This window comes from Ailuropoda melanoleuca, chromosome 2 (genome assembly GCF_002007445.2).
Source record: "Ailuropoda melanoleuca isolate Jingjing chromosome 2, ASM200744v2, whole genome shotgun sequence".
NCBI classification, from domain to species: domain Eukaryota; kingdom Metazoa; phylum Chordata; class Mammalia; order Carnivora; family Ursidae; genus Ailuropoda; species Ailuropoda melanoleuca.
Genome location: NC_048219.1, coordinates 26,518,647 through 26,536,081, shown reverse-complemented (window position 1 = coordinate 26,536,081; position 17,435 = coordinate 26,518,647). Strand labels below are relative to the sequence as shown.

General features: G+C 49.3%; 1 protein-coding gene across 7 annotated transcripts in view; it reads left to right on the top strand.

Annotated features, from left to right (window-relative positions):
• TTC39A (tetratricopeptide repeat domain 39A) overlaps positions 1 to 17,435 on the top strand; it is a 58,835-nt gene that overhangs the window by 11,204 nt on the left and 30,196 nt on the right. For 5 of the 7 annotated variants that reach the window (XR_004623031.1, XM_034652389.1, XM_034652421.1 and 2 more), the window contains exons 2-3: positions 7,552 to 7,656; positions 16,650 to 16,781. Coding sequence is in view for 6 of the 7 variants with exons in the window: in XM_034652389.1 (XP_034508280.1) it covers positions 7,552 to 7,656; positions 16,650 to 16,781 (237 nt within the window). In the remaining variant the exon portion in view is untranslated. Of the gene's footprint in view, positions 1 to 78; positions 626 to 7,551; positions 7,657 to 16,649; positions 16,782 to 17,435 lie in introns of those variants that run through there. The other 2 variants (XM_034652399.1, XM_034652414.1) reach the window with 2 other exon arrangements.

Here is a 17,435-nt window from a genome sequence, read left to right as displayed (position 1 = left end):
CCCGCGGCCCGCACTGCGGTTCCCAGCCCTCCCCCCGGGCCCGGCGCCCCGCCCGGCCTCCGGGAGCCTCCGCCGCCGCTGGGGAGCGGGGAGGGGGCTGCGGACGCTCGCGCGAGGGGAGTAGAGGCTCCGGGGTTCCTGGGGCGGTCACTCCCCTCTGGGTCCCAACTTTCTCACGGAGCTGTAGTAACGGCCACGTCAGAGCCGCCTCCCGCCCCTCGTGGCGTTTACACCTGTGGTGGGCTCTGTTATTTCACCTCCGTTACAGTTGAGGAAACTGAGGCATAGCTCTTAAGGGACTTGCCTTCTGTTACCCAGAAGGTGAGCGGTGGGCCTGGGATTTGAACCCAGCTCTCTCTGATGCCAGAGCCCCCACCTGGGTGCCATACTGCCTCATCTTCGGGGATATCTGAAGGAGTTAAAAGGCTGAGATATGAATCAGCTGTGCCCACTGGGCGCAGCAGGAACTGGGGTAGTAAAGGTGGGTGTTGTCGCTTCCAATATGGCTCTCCTGCTCTTCCCCGCCCCACCGAGGAACCCTGTAGAGTCCCTACACTGCCCCCGTAGCAGTCACTGCTACTAGCTGCTGGGAGACCTGGAGCAGCTGGCCCTTTCCTGGGCGCACGTGAGTAGGGGGGACTCCTGAGGGCCTTGCTGGGAAGTTGCTGGGTGGAGATCTGGCTCAGGTGAGCTGGGAGGTGTGTCTGCCCTACCTGGAGCCTCACCACCAGGGACAATATTTGCCAAGGGCCTCAGGGCTAACATGTGAACAGGGAGGCGAGGGGGGCTGGTGCCAGCCTCAGCTGGAGGCCTCCACAGCACCTGTGTGTGCATCCTGGGTGAAGACTTAGAAGTTGGGTCACTGAGGGACACTCTGGCCTGGGGGACGGTTGCCTGATGAGTTTTGCCCTGACCATGTTTGTTGTATGATTTGGGCCACATCCTTTATCCTCCCCAGACTTCTGGTCCCTCCTTTGGAAAATACAGGGAGGCCAGGCCTGGCTGCTCCCTTCCTGCTCTGAGTTGAAGTTTGTAAATCCGGAGTCTGGTTAGGTCCCTTCTGCCCAGCCCTGACTAAGCACCACCCTAGTGTGCCCAGAAAAGAAGCTTCCAGGAGAGAAGGCAGGCATGGAACCAGGCACTATCCAAGAATCCTGGACTGCCCAGGCTAGAAGCCACATCCATCCCTCTTCCTTGCACGCTCATATCCCTGCCCCAGTCCACTCTACAACCACAGGCTCCTCTGGCCCCTCCATGGGCCTCTAGGGCAGCAAGCTCTGTCTTCTAGCACTGGTGGATCTTCCTCATACTGAACCATACCTGCCCCCACTGCATGCCCTCCAGGTCGCCCTTTTCTTTGAGGCCACACAGGTCCATCTGCCCCCGTCCCTGGTCAGTGCCATCCTGGTGGGGTCTGAGCAGAGCAGAGGTAATCCAGCTCCACCTTCACCAAAGATACTCAGTCACTCAGCAAACCCTCCCAAGGCCTGCTTTGGGCCCAGCCCAGTATATGAGGGTCAGTGGTAAACAAACCAAACTTTAAATTTCCACCACTTTAGAAATTATGAAATATTTTAAGCCTTCAGGAAAAATATAGCAAATAATAAAATGAACTCCATGCCCTTGCCACCTAGCTTTTTCAGATGTTAACATCGTGCCCACTTATTTCATATTCTTTTTTTTTTTTTTTTAAGATTTTATTTATTTATTTGACAGAGATAGAGACAGCCAGAGAGAGAGGGAACACAAGCAGGGAGAGTGGGAGAGGAAGAAGCAGGCTCATAGCGGAGGAGCCTGATGTGGGGCTCGGTCCCATAACACCAGGATAACGCCCTGAGCCGAAGGCAGATGCTTAACGACTGTGCCACCCAGGCGCCCCTATTTCATATTCTTCTTGTTAAGAAAAAATTATAGCAGAGAAGCCTCTGTGGACTCTCCCCTCTTCCCTCTCCAGAGATAATTGCCGTCCCGAATTTTGGTTTTGTCATTTGCATTTTAACTTTTTAAAATTTGAGTATAGCTGACACACAACGTTACATTAGTTTCAGGTGTATAGCATAGTGATTCAACTTCTCCGTATTATGCTGTGCACACCACACTGTAGTTACCATCTGTCATCCTACAACACTGTTACAGTATCATTGGTTTTGTCATTCGCTGTTTTTATTCCTTCGCTGAGTGTAAGTCTAAGAAAACGTAGCTTGTTCTGACTTTAAAATTTTTATATAAATGGAGTTATCCAGCATGAGTCATTCCGTGGCTTGCTTTTTCTCACTGAGCTTCAGGTTTCTGAGATGTAGTCTTCTTGATCCTTGCAGCTCTGGTCCCCACTTTCCCTGATGTGTGATATCCCACCCAACGTAGAGTCCCCCATTTCTTTATCAGCCTTCTTGATGGACTTTGAGGTGGTTCCCAGGGTCTTGCTATTCAAACAGTAAATATTCTCATAAGGTCGTCTTTTGCGCATATGTGAGTTTTCTTCTCGGTTGCCCCACAGGAGTGGAATTGCTCGGTCATAGGATAGGTACACTCAATGTTTTAAAGTTATTTAGTTTTCTTATAAAAGCGGTGTTGCTGCAGACATGATGGAAACACATTCTCATAGAAGAACAAGTAACAATGGCTAACATTTCCCGAGTACTTTTACTGTACTTTACGTTGTCTCAGTCATTCTCAACAACCCTAGGAGGTGGGAGCGACCATTCTCATTTTATTAATGAGGACACTGAGGCTCCTAGAGGTTAAAGAACCTTCCCAAGTTTCTCTAATGAGCAATTGCTGAGCTGCAGTTTGAGACCAGGGTTTTCTGCTTTAAAAACCCTTGAAGGTGCCACTGCATGAGGCCATGTCACATCGCTCCATGCCACATAATACTCACTTTACTCACAGCTAAGGGGGATGCTCTGGAAGGAGATACAACCACATGTGCAATTTAGAGAGGTTACTTTGGGATAAGTCCCCATGGACAGATCCCCTCCCCGCCCCACACCGCGGATAGAGTTCCTCCTGAATGGTGAAGCAGGGAGGAAAAGCCAGCTCTGGCTCCAGTCTGCTCCCTGAGTGACTTCCTTGCATTGCCTCTACTGCCCCAGTGGGGACAGAGAGGTCCCCCTGCTCCACCCAGCTGTGTGCACCAGGTGTCAGGGTAGCAGCTTCCAGGTGGACTGAAGCGGGAAAGGGCAGGGAAGGTGAGGGTGCGGTGACTCCAGGCCGCCTGACAGCTCCCTTCTCACTCCAGCCTCAAGCCTCTCTCCCCTACGATGCTACAGCTCCTGGCATTGGTCACCAGCCCTGCTCCATGCTCCATCTCCAGCTCAGTGGCACCCCAGGGTCTCGGGTTCTCCTTTCCACAGTGGAAAGGCCACCTTCAACCCCTCAGGAGCTCAGTAATGTATTAACCTGGGCTGGCAAGGTGGCTTGGAGCAGAAAGGTGAAGACGCAGGACAGCCTGCGGGGACCTGTGACCTGAGTCACAGCGGAGGAGAAAGGTTTGGCAAGGTTGCTTTTTTTTGGGAAAGTATTTCTGTCTTTTCCCTAGGTTCCTATCTTTATTGCCTTTATCCCCTTATCTGTCAAATGCAGATAAGCGGGCCTGCCCCTGGGCTGGTGGGAGGATTGAGTGAAGTAAGGCAGTCATCAGTTTAAAACTTGAAGTGATATTCTCATGGTGGTGAAGGGGTGGTTATGAATGCTGTCAGAAGTCAAATGGGGCCAATGTCTCCCACCTTCCTGAGCTCCCTAGCCAGCCAGGACATCCCCACCTCACCCCTCCACTTAGCAGGCCTTCCAGAGCCTATCTTGGCACCTCACCCCTACGGCTTGTGCCTCTTTGTCACTATGGTATCATGACTCTAGCTCCTTGCTCGCCTTTTTTCCCTCTTGGACTTCTTTCTGCATCTTGTCCTCAGTTCAGTGCCATCTTTTCCAGAAATCTTCCTCAAGTGCCCCCATCTCCACCTCTGGGCCTCCTTAGCCTTCAGTGATCCCCATGATTGCAGCCTTGATGGTTCTGGCTGTCACTGTTTCTGCCTGCATCTGTCACTTCTTGTAGACAGTGAACTCTTCAAGGGCAGGGCCAGGTCTGGGCCAGAACCAGAGATTAGTGCGTATTTGTGGGAGGAAAGGAGGAAATCAGCCCCAGGGCCACCCCAAAGCAGCTCCCAGTCTGGAGAGGTCACCTCAGACCCACCTTACTACAGTTAAGCAGAAGAGGTTCTGGGGCTGTCAAGGGAGGTAACGCACCTCTGTGCTATGTATCCATCCGTCTTTCTCTCCACATAGAGCAAGGAGGCAGAACGTCTTTCCTGATGGGAGGCAGAGGTGTTGGTAGGGTGTATGCAGAAATGGGAGGTAGGCTCTTGGCTCTGGAGTTGTTTGGAGATGGTCATAAGCCAGGACAATGGACTTGACTTCCTGGGGCTGAGCTGGTGGGTAGGCACTGGCTCAGGCAGAAACTTGATTAGAACCCGTGCTTGGGCATGTGATCTTGGCCTGGTCACCTCTCCTCTGTGCCTCATCTATAGTGGGGATAATAATCCTACTTCACAGGCTTCGTGAGGGCTTAAGGAGAGAAGGCCAGTTAAACACCCAGGGCTGTAGGTGCTCACTGCGTCTGCACCAATTCATCCAACAGAATGGGCAGACTGAACACCAGTCACTAGGCTAAGTCCTGGGCACAAAGGAAGCCACTGTCTCATGAAGAGAGGGACAGAGGCTGCTTTTGGCGGTGCCTTTTCGGCCATAGAAAGAAACTTCGTCTTTGTCCTAAGAGTAATAGGAAGCCAGTGAAGGATTTCAAATTCAGAAGTGACATGGTCCAACAGATAACTTTGGCTATTGTGAGAAGGATGGGTTAGAGGGAATAATGCTTCGAACATTCTCCCTTATAAAAACTACCTAAAGGCTGCATGGGTTACACCAAACATCCTTTAAAATACATTCATGAGCTCCCACAGCAGTAACAGAAGTCCTCTCAAGCCAAGAATAAAAAGGAAGCTGAGATCAAGCTGAGGTGAAGCCTCAGCAGTGTGAGGGTGTTGACAAATTCCAGAAATCCAGGACCTTAGTTTTAATGACCACTCCAGGGATGATAAGTAAGGACCTGGGCCTACCCAGTGACAGTGTGAGGAGTTGAAACCTAGCCTCCCTACCACCACCACATGAATCTGGGACCTTCAAAGGGCTACCCCCTCAGCAAATAGAGTCGTTGACCAGAAAGAAATATCCACTCTCCCACAAAAAGGGAGATGACAGGTCTGGTGGAGAAAATTATAAATATGAATCTGCTCTCACACAAATTTTGGGCTTGAAGACACACTCCCTTTGTGGTCCTGGAAATACTAACCCAAAAAAGTAACAAGTATCATCGGATGGTTGCACCCCAAGGAATCTGGCCGAAGTAAGTGAAAATCCTCTCTGGAGGAATAGATCTTTCTCCTAAGATCCCTTTGGGATCAGATGAATAGGAGCTCATGGTAAAATTACAAAACACACAAGGAAACAGTCATTGGGAGCAGTAGACACTCAAATCAAGAAACAACAGAATTTGTTTCCCTGAGAGTCTAAGATGCTGGAATTATGAGATCTAGAATATAAATATTTTAAGAACATATAAGAAATCAAAGATGGACTTGAAACAGTAAGCAGGGAACAAAATACCGGCCAAAACGACCAAGCAGATTTGAAAAGAAAGCAAGTGGAATTTCTGGAAACGTGAAAGATAATCATTGAAATTAAAAACTCAGGAAAAGTAGATCAGACACGCCTCAAGAGAATTAGTAAAATGGAAGATCTAAAGAAATTACTCAGAATCTCACAGAGTCAAAGAGACTGGCAAAGAAGAGCTTTAAGAGACTTGAAATCCTGAGCAAAACGGTCCGAGAGAGAGAGAGAGAGAGAGAGAGAGAGAGAGAGAGAAGGGGTAGGAGGGGCAAGAGTGGAAGGGACAGTCTTCCGTCAGACCTGGGTGGAGCGCACCAGGGCTGGATTCAGGAGGCGGAAGTGGCAGAGCTCAGGGAGGATGTAGATGGCGGAGGCTCCGGAGAGGTATGTATCAGGGCTGACTATCAGATTTCTGGCTTGAGAAATTGGGTAGAAGGGTGTCATTTATGAAGATGGCAAAGACTGGGGGAAAACAGCTTTGGGAGAAGGAAGAAGAGTTCACTTTTGAGCAAGACACGTTTTGATTTGCTGGGACGATCTGCTGCACCAAGGAGGAGAAATTAGAGCTGGGTCTGAAGGTACGTGCAGACATTTACCTGGTGGAAAGGGACTCTCTCTCAACTAACCTGTGGGGGAAAGGATCTCCTTTCAGTGAGGTCATCAAGGCCCCTTGTGGAACCTTCTCTCAAAAGAGACTCCTTGAGAAGAGACATCCTCAAGACCATCCTCAAGATAGGACTTTTGGGATCTCCTAGTTCAATCTCTCATTTTTCAGATGAGGAAGCTGAGACCCAGGAAGGTCAAGGATTTGTTCTAATCTGAGACTCCTTGTTCAGTCATTTTTTTTTTCATTCATTTAACAGATACTTATCAAAAGCCCACTTTGTAACAGATACTAGATGCTGGGATACAGCAGTGAACAAAACAAGGATTCCTGCCCTCGGGAAGCTTACTTTTAGTGGAGGAAGACAGACAATAAGCACAAAATAAGTAAAAATAAAATAAATAAATAAAAATAAAAGTGTGTGTGTGAGGGTGATAAAAGCTATAGAGGAGTGTAGAGACTAGAAGAGAGTCCGGTCCACTGAAGTGCCGTTGGGAGGGTGACCCTTGAGGATAAAGGGCCCCGGACAGGGCTTACAGGTCTGCCGCACACTATAGCCCATTGTTTTATTTATTTATTTATTTATTTATTTATTTATTTATTTATTTATTTATTTATTTAAAAGATTTTATTTATTTATTCGACAGAGATAGAGCCAGCCAGCGAGAGAGGGAACACAAGCAGGGGGAGTGGGAGAGGAAGAAGCAGGCTCATAGCGGAGGAGCCTGATGTGGGGCTCGATCCCATAACGCCGGGATCATGCCCTGAGCTGAAGGCAGATGCTTAACCGCTGTGCCACCCAGGCGCCCCACTATAGCCCATTGTGACAGTGTTTTTGGGGTTCTAGAGTGCAGGCCTGAGGAAGGCAGGAGAAGTCCTGGAGAAGGAGGAGGAGGAAAAGGACTGAAGTGGGATTTAGTGGGTGGGCTGTGCCCCCCTGGGGGGCAGAAAAGCCCAATGAGTCAGAACGGCCATAAAGACTCCCTTTACCCTTATGAGGGGTAAGATAAATTTGTTCCTGAGGCTTCCTTGCCTTCCATCCTCTGTTCCTCCCCAACCCCCTCCACCAGATCTCAGATGACACCCCCATTCTGCTCTTCTCCCACTTTTAGGAACACTTAGAGGTGGGTCCCAATTGTCTTTGTCCCAGTACAGAGTGTGCAGCTTGGAAGAGCTTGTGACAGGCACCCAAGACCCACAGGGAGGTCACGTGGGCCCCGTGGGGCTCGGTTCCAGCCCAAAGGGGGGTTGAGGTCTCCTGGTCACTTTTGTGTCTCTCCCAACAGGACTTCTGTGAGCAGCCTCCATGAGGCCCTGGACCAGTGCATGATTGCCCTGGACCTCTTCCTCACCAACCAGTTCTCAGAAGCACTCAGCTACCTCAAGCCCAGGTGAGGCTTAAGCCTAGGTTGGGGGTAGGGGCCCGGGGTGTGTGTGTGTGGGTGTGCGTGCGTGTACATGCACGCACACATCCGTGCCCAGGCATGAACACACTCAAGAGCCCATGTGTAGTATAGGGATGGGGGTGTCTGGTCATGGAGAACCAGAGGTCTTATGTAAGAGGAACCCTGTGTAACTGACTGCCTTCAGCCTTCTGGGTCACCATGACCCCCCGAGAGTCCCATAAAAATAGGGGCTCAGGCTCCCCATTGTACAGCCCTGAGCAGTCAGGCCCTCCCCAAGGTCATTGTGACTTTCTTCCTTTTAGGTTCTTGTGGCCTCTTCCACTTTGATTTCTTGTTCCCGCTGAATCCACTGGGGGTTTGTCCCCTGTCAGCTCTAACACAGCTGCTTTTCCTCATTTTTCCTCAGAGCACTAAAGATTTGAGTTGCCTTTACTCAAGTCCTTCAGGGTAATAATGTTGGTTAATCATTTAGCCATTTCTTCCAGTATTTACTGCCTTCTTTCTAAATAATATGCCTATGCTGCTCTTCCTTTGTCAGTTTTTTCAGTTTTTTTTTTTTTTTAAGATTTTATTATTTATTTGTTAGAGAGAGGGCGCGCACAAGCAGGGGTAGCGGCAGGCAGAGGGAGAAGCAGGCTCCCCTCTGAGCAAGGAGCCTGACGCTGGACTTGATCCCAGGACCCTGGGATCAGGACCTAAGCCAAAGGCAGACACTTAACCCACTGAGCCACCCAAGCATCCCTTTTTTCAGTTTTTTAAAGACAAATTAAGATAGAATTAATAGACCATAATATTCTTTTTTTTTTTTTTTAACATTTTACTTTTCAACATCTATGGGTAGACAAGAATTTAGCTTTCTTATACCCCTGCCCTACCTCCCTTCCCTCATTCTCTTCTCATCATTTTATCACATATCTGGCTAAATCAGTAATGTTACATTATTATAATTAGATAACTGATGCTCATTGTAGAGACAAGCCATACATTGTAAGATTACATTTCCTTTCTGAGTTAATAATTGTCTTGTCTTTTCATTTGCCTAATTTGCCATACATTTATCCTGAACTCTTTATAAGCTTTTCCCTGGAAACCTGTCCGCTGGAAGACAGATGTGTCTACCGGCCACATCCCAGCTGTCTCCTGGAGCTCCCTTTGCTTCTCTCTGGTTTCCTTGACCTGGCTTTTTCTCTGGTATCCTCCCCCATTTTACCACAGCGTGTCCTCCAGAAACTTTCCTAGGAAGGAGTTGCATGAATATAATCCGCGCCTCCCCCCTCAGAATTTTGAAGGCATTGCATCCCTGTTTTCTAGCATCTGCTGTAGCCACAGGAACCCTTATTTCTTCTAGCTTTGCGTGTGATCATTTTTTCTTCCCCAGAAATGTTTAGAATCTTCTCTCTTCTTCTTGCAAATCTGAAATTTCACGACGATGTGCTGAAACGTAGGTCTTTTTATTTGGTATTTTTTATTTGGAGACTGGCTTTCGGTTCTGGGACCTTCTCTAGCATGACGGCTCCATGTTCAGTCTCCCTTTCTCAGGCTTTCTGTAAGTCAAACACTGGACCTCCTGGACCAGTCCTCTTCTAAGCCTCCTGTCTACCCTCCAATTTTGCATTTCTTTTATTTCCCCCCTCTTATTTGGGGGAGATTTTCTCAACCTTATCATTAAATCCTTCTATTGCGTTAGAAGAGATCCTTCTATTTTCTTTTTTTCTGTGATCATATAATTAATATCCTTGTAGTTATTGTTCTCTGGATGTTTTTTTTCCCCTACAACATCTTATCCTTGGTTTATGGATGTACTCTGTTCTTTATATCTAAATTTGAAATATGAGAGTCCTTAGGATAGGGCCTGGCATATAGTAAGCACTCTAGTAAATATTTGTTGTTGTTATCACAGAATATTGCTCTCTCTCTTAAACACTTTTTCCCCCTATGTAATCTTGGCTTTCTCCAAGCTCTCTTTTTCTGTGTAATGGGGGAATCTCCTGGTGCGGGCTTTTCTCAAGTGCCTCATGGCCCCTGGTTGTCTGGTCATATTTAAGAGCTAGTTCTTGGCCTTGTAATTGGTGGGATTGGTTTTTGGATGTGGGGGGAGATGGGCAAGGAAGATGGCGGGGAGGAGCCTGCTTAGGGACAGGTAATGACCAGAAGGGAAGCATCTGGCTGCTTGGCCTTGTAATTGGTGGGATTGGCTTTTGGATGACTCGGCCCCCGATGTCAGCTTCTCCAGAGAAGAATCCTCTGTTCCTCAGCGTGGTCAGAGAACCTCTGGCTGCCTGAATTCTGGGATTGGGCTAGGGGTGAGGGGCCAGGAGGCTAATCATGTCTGGTGCCTACTTGCCTAAACCCTTCTTTTTAGCTCTAGGTTGTGGTTGTCCTCTGCCTCATCTGGTTCCCTCAAGTTCCCCAGGAAAGCAAATGCTGAGGCAGGGGAACTGCTTTCCCCAAGTTCCCAAGCCTGACCTGTTCAGTTTCTCGTCGGGGCCAGTGGCCCAGCTTCTGGGGGATGGTGTGGATTTCAGCATGTGATGGTCATGAGTCTTATAATGATCCCTCTGCAGCAGTCCCCACACCACCTCCCCGCTCTGAGGGTGTCTGGGCTTGAGGTGGGGCAGAGGCAGATCTGCGCAAGAGGGTAGCCGCTATGTGAGGTAGGCCAACCTCCATCCTGCTGCATCCCTGAACATGTAGGTTCCCCTCCCAGTAGTTTTGGAAGACTCCCCAGCTCCACTTCCCTTCTGGTCATTACCTGTCCCTACACAGGCTCCTCCCTGCCACCTCCCCCCACAGCTTTCACACCCTCTCCCCATAGCCCCCTTGTGTTGAGGGGCTGCCTCACCTCAAGAGGGCACGCTCTCAGAAGTCCCACAACTCAGGCCCCAGAACTCTGGCCCCAGGGAGGAAATGCTTGCCGTGAGCCAAGGAGGCACTACGGGGAGAGACCAGTCTTTCCATGAGGCCAGCTTTTAATGTCATACTTAAGGAAGTGAAGCTGCCCCTTATCTTAGCCCCTGCTCCATTCAAAGAGTCTTTCCTTTCTTTTTCAGTTTAAGAGTGTTCTGTCCAAACAGTAGATGTTGTTAGCATACTCCCACCCACATCCCCATTTTGACAACCAAAAAATGTTTTAAGAAATTGCCAGATGCTGGGGGACAGTTGCGGGGGCGGGACAGGAAAAATATCTCCCCATCTTTATTAAGAACCACTGTTCTAGGGGAAATAATTCTTGCTTAAAAATGGCCTCCCCTCCCCATTTACAGCCCTCGAAGCTTCAAAAGATGTTGGGGTCCAGTTTCATTCACTGTTCTTCATTGTGCATGCAGTGTCTCATTTAATTGTTCTCCATACTTTCAGGGAATAACGAGCTCATTAAGCCCTACGCCTCATCCCCCAGCCTGGGCATTTGTTTTCTGTGTTTGTCACTTCTTTGAGTAGCTTCTAGTTTATTTTGCTTAGCCGTTGGTAGAGGAGGGAAGGGCTGGAGGCCAGTAGGCTTAGCTGACCTCCGCATGACTGGAGTCCCAGGTCCCAACACCCTGCTCTTCTGATGGCTCTTCCGGTGCCCTCCCCAACTTGACAGCTGGTCTGGGCCTAGAAGGTAGGACCCCAGTGGGCATCATGTCCCAGAGCTGGGTTTTACTCAGAGGTGAGGGGACTCTTACTCTCAGGGGTCAAGTCTATAAGCAAACAAGAACTTGTGGATTGTAAACTAACCTTGGGGTGTCGAGGTTTGGGGAGCTGCCCTCCCTCCGTGCAGGCATACCACATTGAGCTTCACTCTCCGCATTTGTTACAAATCGAAGGTTTGTGGCAACCCTGCATCAAGCAAGTCTGTCGGCACCATTTTTCCAATAGCGTTTACTCAGTTGGTGTCTCTGTGTCACATTTTGGTAATCTTTGCAGCATTTCAGACTTTCCCGTTATGATTATATTTGTTATGGGTCTCTGTGATCAGTGATTTTGATGTTACTTTGTAATTGTTTTGGGCCACCACCACGTAAGACAGTGAACTTCATTGATAAATGTTGTGTGTGTTCTGACTGGTTCACTCACCAGCTATTCCCCCCTCTCTCTCCTCCTTGGGCCTCGCTATTCCCTGAAAGACAACAATATTGAAATTAGGGCAGTTAATAATCCTACTGTGGCCCCTGAGTGTTCAAGTAAGAGGAAGAGTTGCACATCTCTCCCTTTAAATCAAAAGCTAGAAATGACTAAGCTCAGTGAGGAAGGCATGTCGAAAGCCAAGATAGGGGGCGCCTGGGTGGCCCAGCGGTTAAGCATCTGCCTTCAGCTCAGGGCGTGATCCCAGCGTTATGGGATTGAGCCCCACATCAGGCTCTTCCTCTATGAGCCTGCTTCTTCCTCTCCCACTCCCCCTACGTGTGTTCCCTCTCTTGTTGGCTGTCTCTATCTCTGTCGAATAAAGAAATTAAAAAATCTTAAAAAAAAAAAAAAGAAAGCCAAGATAGACTGAAAGCTAGGCCTCTTGCACCAAACCACCAAGTTGTGAAAGCAAAGGAAAGGTTCTGGAAGGACATTAAGAGCGCTACTCCAGTGCACACACGAATGATCAGAAAGTAAAACGGCCTCACTGCTGACGTGGAAATAGTTTGAGTGTCTGGATAGAAGATCAAACCGGCCACAACATCCTCTTAAGCCAAAGCCTGGCCCAGAGCAAGGCCCTGGCTCTCCTCCGTTCTGTGGAGGCGGAGACAGGTGAGGAGGCCGCAGAAGGAAAGTTGGATGCAGCAGAGGTGGGTTGGTGAGGTTTAGGGAAAGAAGCCGTCTCCGTAACACAGAAGCACGAGGTGAAGCAGCCAGCGCCGGTGTAGACGCCGCAGCAGGTGATCCGGAAGCTCTGACTCAGATCATTCGTGAGGGTGGCTGCGCTCAACAGCGGATTTCCAGTGTAGACGGAACAGCCTTCTGCTGGAAGAAGATGCCGTCTAGGACTTCCGTAGCTACAGAGGAGAAGTCAGTGCCTGGCTTCAGAGCCTCAAAGGTAGGCTGACTCTTGTTAGGAACTAATGCAAGCTGCTGACTTCCAGTTGAAGTCAGTGCTCCTTTAGCATTCTGAAAATCCTGGGGCTCTTAAGAATTATGCTAAATTGGGGCACCTGGGTGGCTCAGATGGTTAAGTGTCTGCCTTCGGCTCAGGTCATGCTCTCCAGGTCCTGGGATCGAGTCCTGTATCAGGCTCCCAGCTCGGGGGGGAGTCTGCTTCTCCCTCTTCCTCTGCCTCTCCCTCTGCTGTGCTCTCCCTCTCTTTGTCAAATAAATAAATAAAATCTAAAAAAAAAAAATTACACCAAATCTATTCTTCCTGTGTTAAGTTGAACAACAAAGCATGTCTGTTTACAACATGGCTCACTGAATATTTTAAGCCCACTGTTGAGAACTGCTCAGAAAAAAATTTCCTTTCAAAATACTACTGCTCACTGACAATGCACCTGGTCACCCAGAAGCTCTGATGGAGATGGACAATGAGATGAATGTTGTTTTCATGCCTGCTAACATGGCATCCATACCGTGCCACATGGCTCAAGGAGTCATTTCAAATTCCAACTCATATCACTTAAGAAATCTATTTCATAAGGGCTATAGCTGCCATAGAGAGTGATTCTTCTGATGGATCCGGGCAAAGTAAATTGAAGAACTCTAAAAAGTATTCACCATGCTAGATACCAGTAAGAACTCTGTGATTCATGGGAAGAAGTCTAAGTATCAACATGAGCAGGAGTTTGGAAGAAATTGATTCCAACCCTCATGGATGACTTTGAGGGGTTCAAGACTTCGGGGAGGAAGTGACTGCAGATGGGGTGGAAGGAGCACGAGAACTAGAAGCGGATTCTGCAGGTGGGACTGCGTGGCCGTCATCCCAGGATAAAACTTGAGCGGGTGAGGAGTTGTATCTAATGGATGAGCAAGGAAGGTGGTTCCTTTTCTCTTTTTAAAGATTTCATTAATTTTTTTGAGAGAGAGCACATGAGAGGGAGAGCATGTGAGAGAGAGAGCATGAGCAGGGAGGAGCGGCAGAGGGAGAGGGAGAAGCAGACCCCCGCCTGAGCAGGGAGCCCAACAATGGGCTCAATCCCAGGACCCCAGGATTCTGACCTGAGCTGAAGGCAGATGCTTAACTGACTGAGCCACCCAGGCGCCCCAAAGATGGTTTCTTGAGATGGAATCCACTCCGGGTGAAGATGTTGTGAAGATTGTTGAAAGGACAACAGAGAGTTTGCAATATTTCATGAACTTAGTTGATGAAGCAGCTCCAGAATTTGAGTTTGACTCCAATTTTGGAAGTTCTGTCAAACAGCATCACGTGCTACAGAGAAATCGTTTGAGAGCACTGTCCATCAGTGCAGCAAACTTCATTGTTGTCTTGTGTTAAGAAATTGCCACTGCTGACCCATCCTCCTGCAACTGCCACCCTGATCAGTCAGAAGCCATGGACATCGAGGCAAGATCCTTCACCAGCAAAAATATTACAGCTCACTGAAATGTCACATGAAAGTTAGCATTTTGTAGCAATAAAGTATTTTTTAATTAAGGTATGTATTTTTTTAGACATAATTCTGTTACTCTGGACATAATGCTATTGCAGACTTAATTAAACTTCTGTGTGCATAGGGAAGCCAAAAATTCATTTGACCTGCTTCATTGCAATATTGACTTTATTGCAGTGTTCTGGAACCAAACCTGCAATATCTCCCATGTATGCCTGTACCACAAGTCTCAGTCCAGAACACAGTCGAGGGGCTCCCAGTGGTGGGCTGGGGAGAGCCAGGATTCCCAGCCACAGGTGCTCGTTCTGGCACTGGGCCTCAAACTAGAAATTCCACTTTGCCTGCCAGCTGCCCAGGCAGGGCCGTCCATCCTGGGCCCAGCACCAAGACTGGGTGGGTGGGGCTGAGTCTCCAGCCTCACAGGTGTGCGGAGAGGATAGAGGGGGAGGGGCTTGATAACTGGAGAAGACTGGAGTGGGAGGGGATTATCTGGGGGGCAGGGAGTAGGTCTGAGTACTGCCAGGGAAACATGTCCTGAAGGAGAGAGTTTCTATCCAGTGACCCTTGACCCTGGCAGACACCGAAGGACTCACATTTATTGAGTATCAACGATGTGGCCCTGGCCTGGGTGTGCTCTTTAAGCCACCCAGCGTCCTAGGTGAGAAGGATTGTTGTATCCATGTTACAGAGGAGAACCTTGAGGCTCAGAGAGCTTTAAGATTCACCAGGATCACACAGCTGGTCACTGGCAAAGCCAAGATTTCAACCTGTGTTTCAGGGACTCTGTAGCCTGAGTTTTCCCACTTCAGGTTGTGGCCTTTCCACAAGCCACTGCCCTCAGATTAAGCATTTCTGGTGAAGACCTGGGAGGTATCCTGACAGCTGCAGGGGCTGGTGAGGGGTGGATCAACCTTCGGTTTCCTTTAAAAACTGCTGACTGACTCCCCAGGATAATATCACGGGGCGGGGGGGTCACCAGGAAGTTAAAAAGCACTTAATTTACAAAGCGTTTTTGATTTTACAGAGTTTTATGAATGAGAAAGGCATGAAAATGGGTAAAGTCACATGATTTTACAATAGAACAGTCTATAAACCTTAATCATCTCTTTCCCCTGAAGTTCCCAGCATAAGCCCGGCACTGAGGAGTTTAATAAATAATTAATGAAGGGATGTAGCGAAGGGAGTGAAAATTGCCATAGCACCTACTGTGTGCAAGCAAGAGTAACCCCCGCCAGTCCCACAGGAACCTGGACAGGCCAGTGTTATTGTCCCCATTTTGCAGAAGTGTAAATCAAGGCCCAGACATTGCGACTTCCCCAAGTGCATAGGGGGACCTACATTTTTCTTGTCCCTCCTTGCCTGCTTCTCTTTGCGTTTGTTAGACTAAATGCCATTCCCCCACCCCCCACCATATACTTTTCAGTTGAGAGGTCTGGGCCATGGAGAAGCAGGATGGCAGGAGCAAAAGTTTTCCTGAGACTGGCTCACTAGGCCCTGTCGCACTAGTGCTGAGGACAGAGATGCGTTCCACACAAGCTCTGTCCTTGAGGTGCCCACAGTTCAGTCTGAGGAGAGACCTAAGCCTCTGCTGATACAAATTCAGTATGACCTATGCCTTGTTTTAGACACATGCTCCCTGAGGAGGGAGACCTGATGCCCAGTGGCCTTGGAGGCAGTTGAGGGCCTTGACAGATGAATCGGGGTGTGGGGGTGGGGAAAGGGCATTTCAGGTTGAGCGAACAGCATGTGCAAATGCCAAGAGGAGGGAAAGTGTAGGAATTTCTTGAGAGCACTTGTGTCTCAGTGTGGCAAGGGGTATGGTTTTTAATGTGACCAGATCTTGGGGCAGAAGTGACAAGAGGGCTGGGCTGGAGAGGTGGGCAGGACCTGTGTTGTGTGGAGCCTTGGGCACAAGCGTTATCCCATAGGACTTGAAAGCCACGGGAGGACTTCAGCAGATAGGGGCGTGGTCAGATGATGGGATAGGGAGAGGCAGGAGGGTATGCGGCCAGTGAGGCCCAGGGAACAAGGATGGGGCAAACCCCAGGGACAGGATGGGGAAGGGGAGCTTCAGGGGAGAAGGGATTTGGGCTCTGCTCTGGGAGGTGGGGCAGAAGGCGAGAGGCAGGCCCTGGGCACGAGGGGCATGGCCTCAGGCCAACCTGTTGCTAAAGCCCTTCTTGAGTCTTCACCACAGCCTTGCTGCTGCCATCCCTGCAGAATGGATGAGAAACTGAGGCTCAGAGTTGGAAAGTCACTTGGTGCCACGCAGCAGGAAGGAGAGGAGCTGGGGTCTGAGGCCTTTTGTGCAGCAATGGAACGGTCAGACCTTGGAAGAGTCTCTTCCCCTCCCTGGATCCGTTTCCCCGCCACGCTGGCTCGGAGAGGTCATGGTGGTGGTGATCAGCGCAGCCCGGCTACCTCTGCAGTTCCGGGAGTTGGTGCTCTCATGTCCCTTCTCTCTGGCAGAACCAAGGAGAGCATGTACCACTCGCTGACGTATGCCACCATCCTGGAGATGCAGGCCATGATGACTTTTGACCCTCAGGACATCCTGCTGGCTGGCAACATGATGAAGGAGGCACAGACGCTGTGTCAGAGGTCAGGGCCATGGGGCGGGCAGGGATGAGGGGTGTCGAGGGCCATCCTTCTGCTAACTTGGCCTATCCCAATTTCTAAAATGCCACTATTAATGATGCTCCTTTTGGCTAAGAAGATGTGTCCCCAAGCCCGGTCAGCTCTGCTCACCAGCTTTGTTGTCTGAGCCAGGCTCTAAGCAACTTCCAGGGGCCAGGCCTAATTTCATGGAGACGAATTCTGGCTCTGTCATGTAATAACTCTTTGATCTTGGGCAAGTCTCTCTCTGGACTCAACTTTCTTCATATGGAAAATAGGTATAAAGATAGGGTTGTTGTGGGAACTGAATGAAGTCACTGGTCACAGGACCTGGGGCGTAATTTGTGTTCGGTACACATACACTGCTTGAATGAATGAATGAATGAATGAATGAACCCTCGGTGTTTGTGCACAGGTAGTATCGTCTTTCACTGGGCACACACTCATGCTTGCCCTAGGCCAGCTGCTGTGCTGGGCACGGGTCACCCAGGGAAGCGTCAGTGGCCCCCCGACACCCGAACTGGCCAGTCTGGGAGTAGTGCGGACGGTGACCTCCCAGCGTGCTGCAGGGAAGCTCCAGGGGCTGTGGGGGTCTTGCCAAAGGAGTAGGAAAGGTTTCCTGGAGGAGGTGATGCTGGA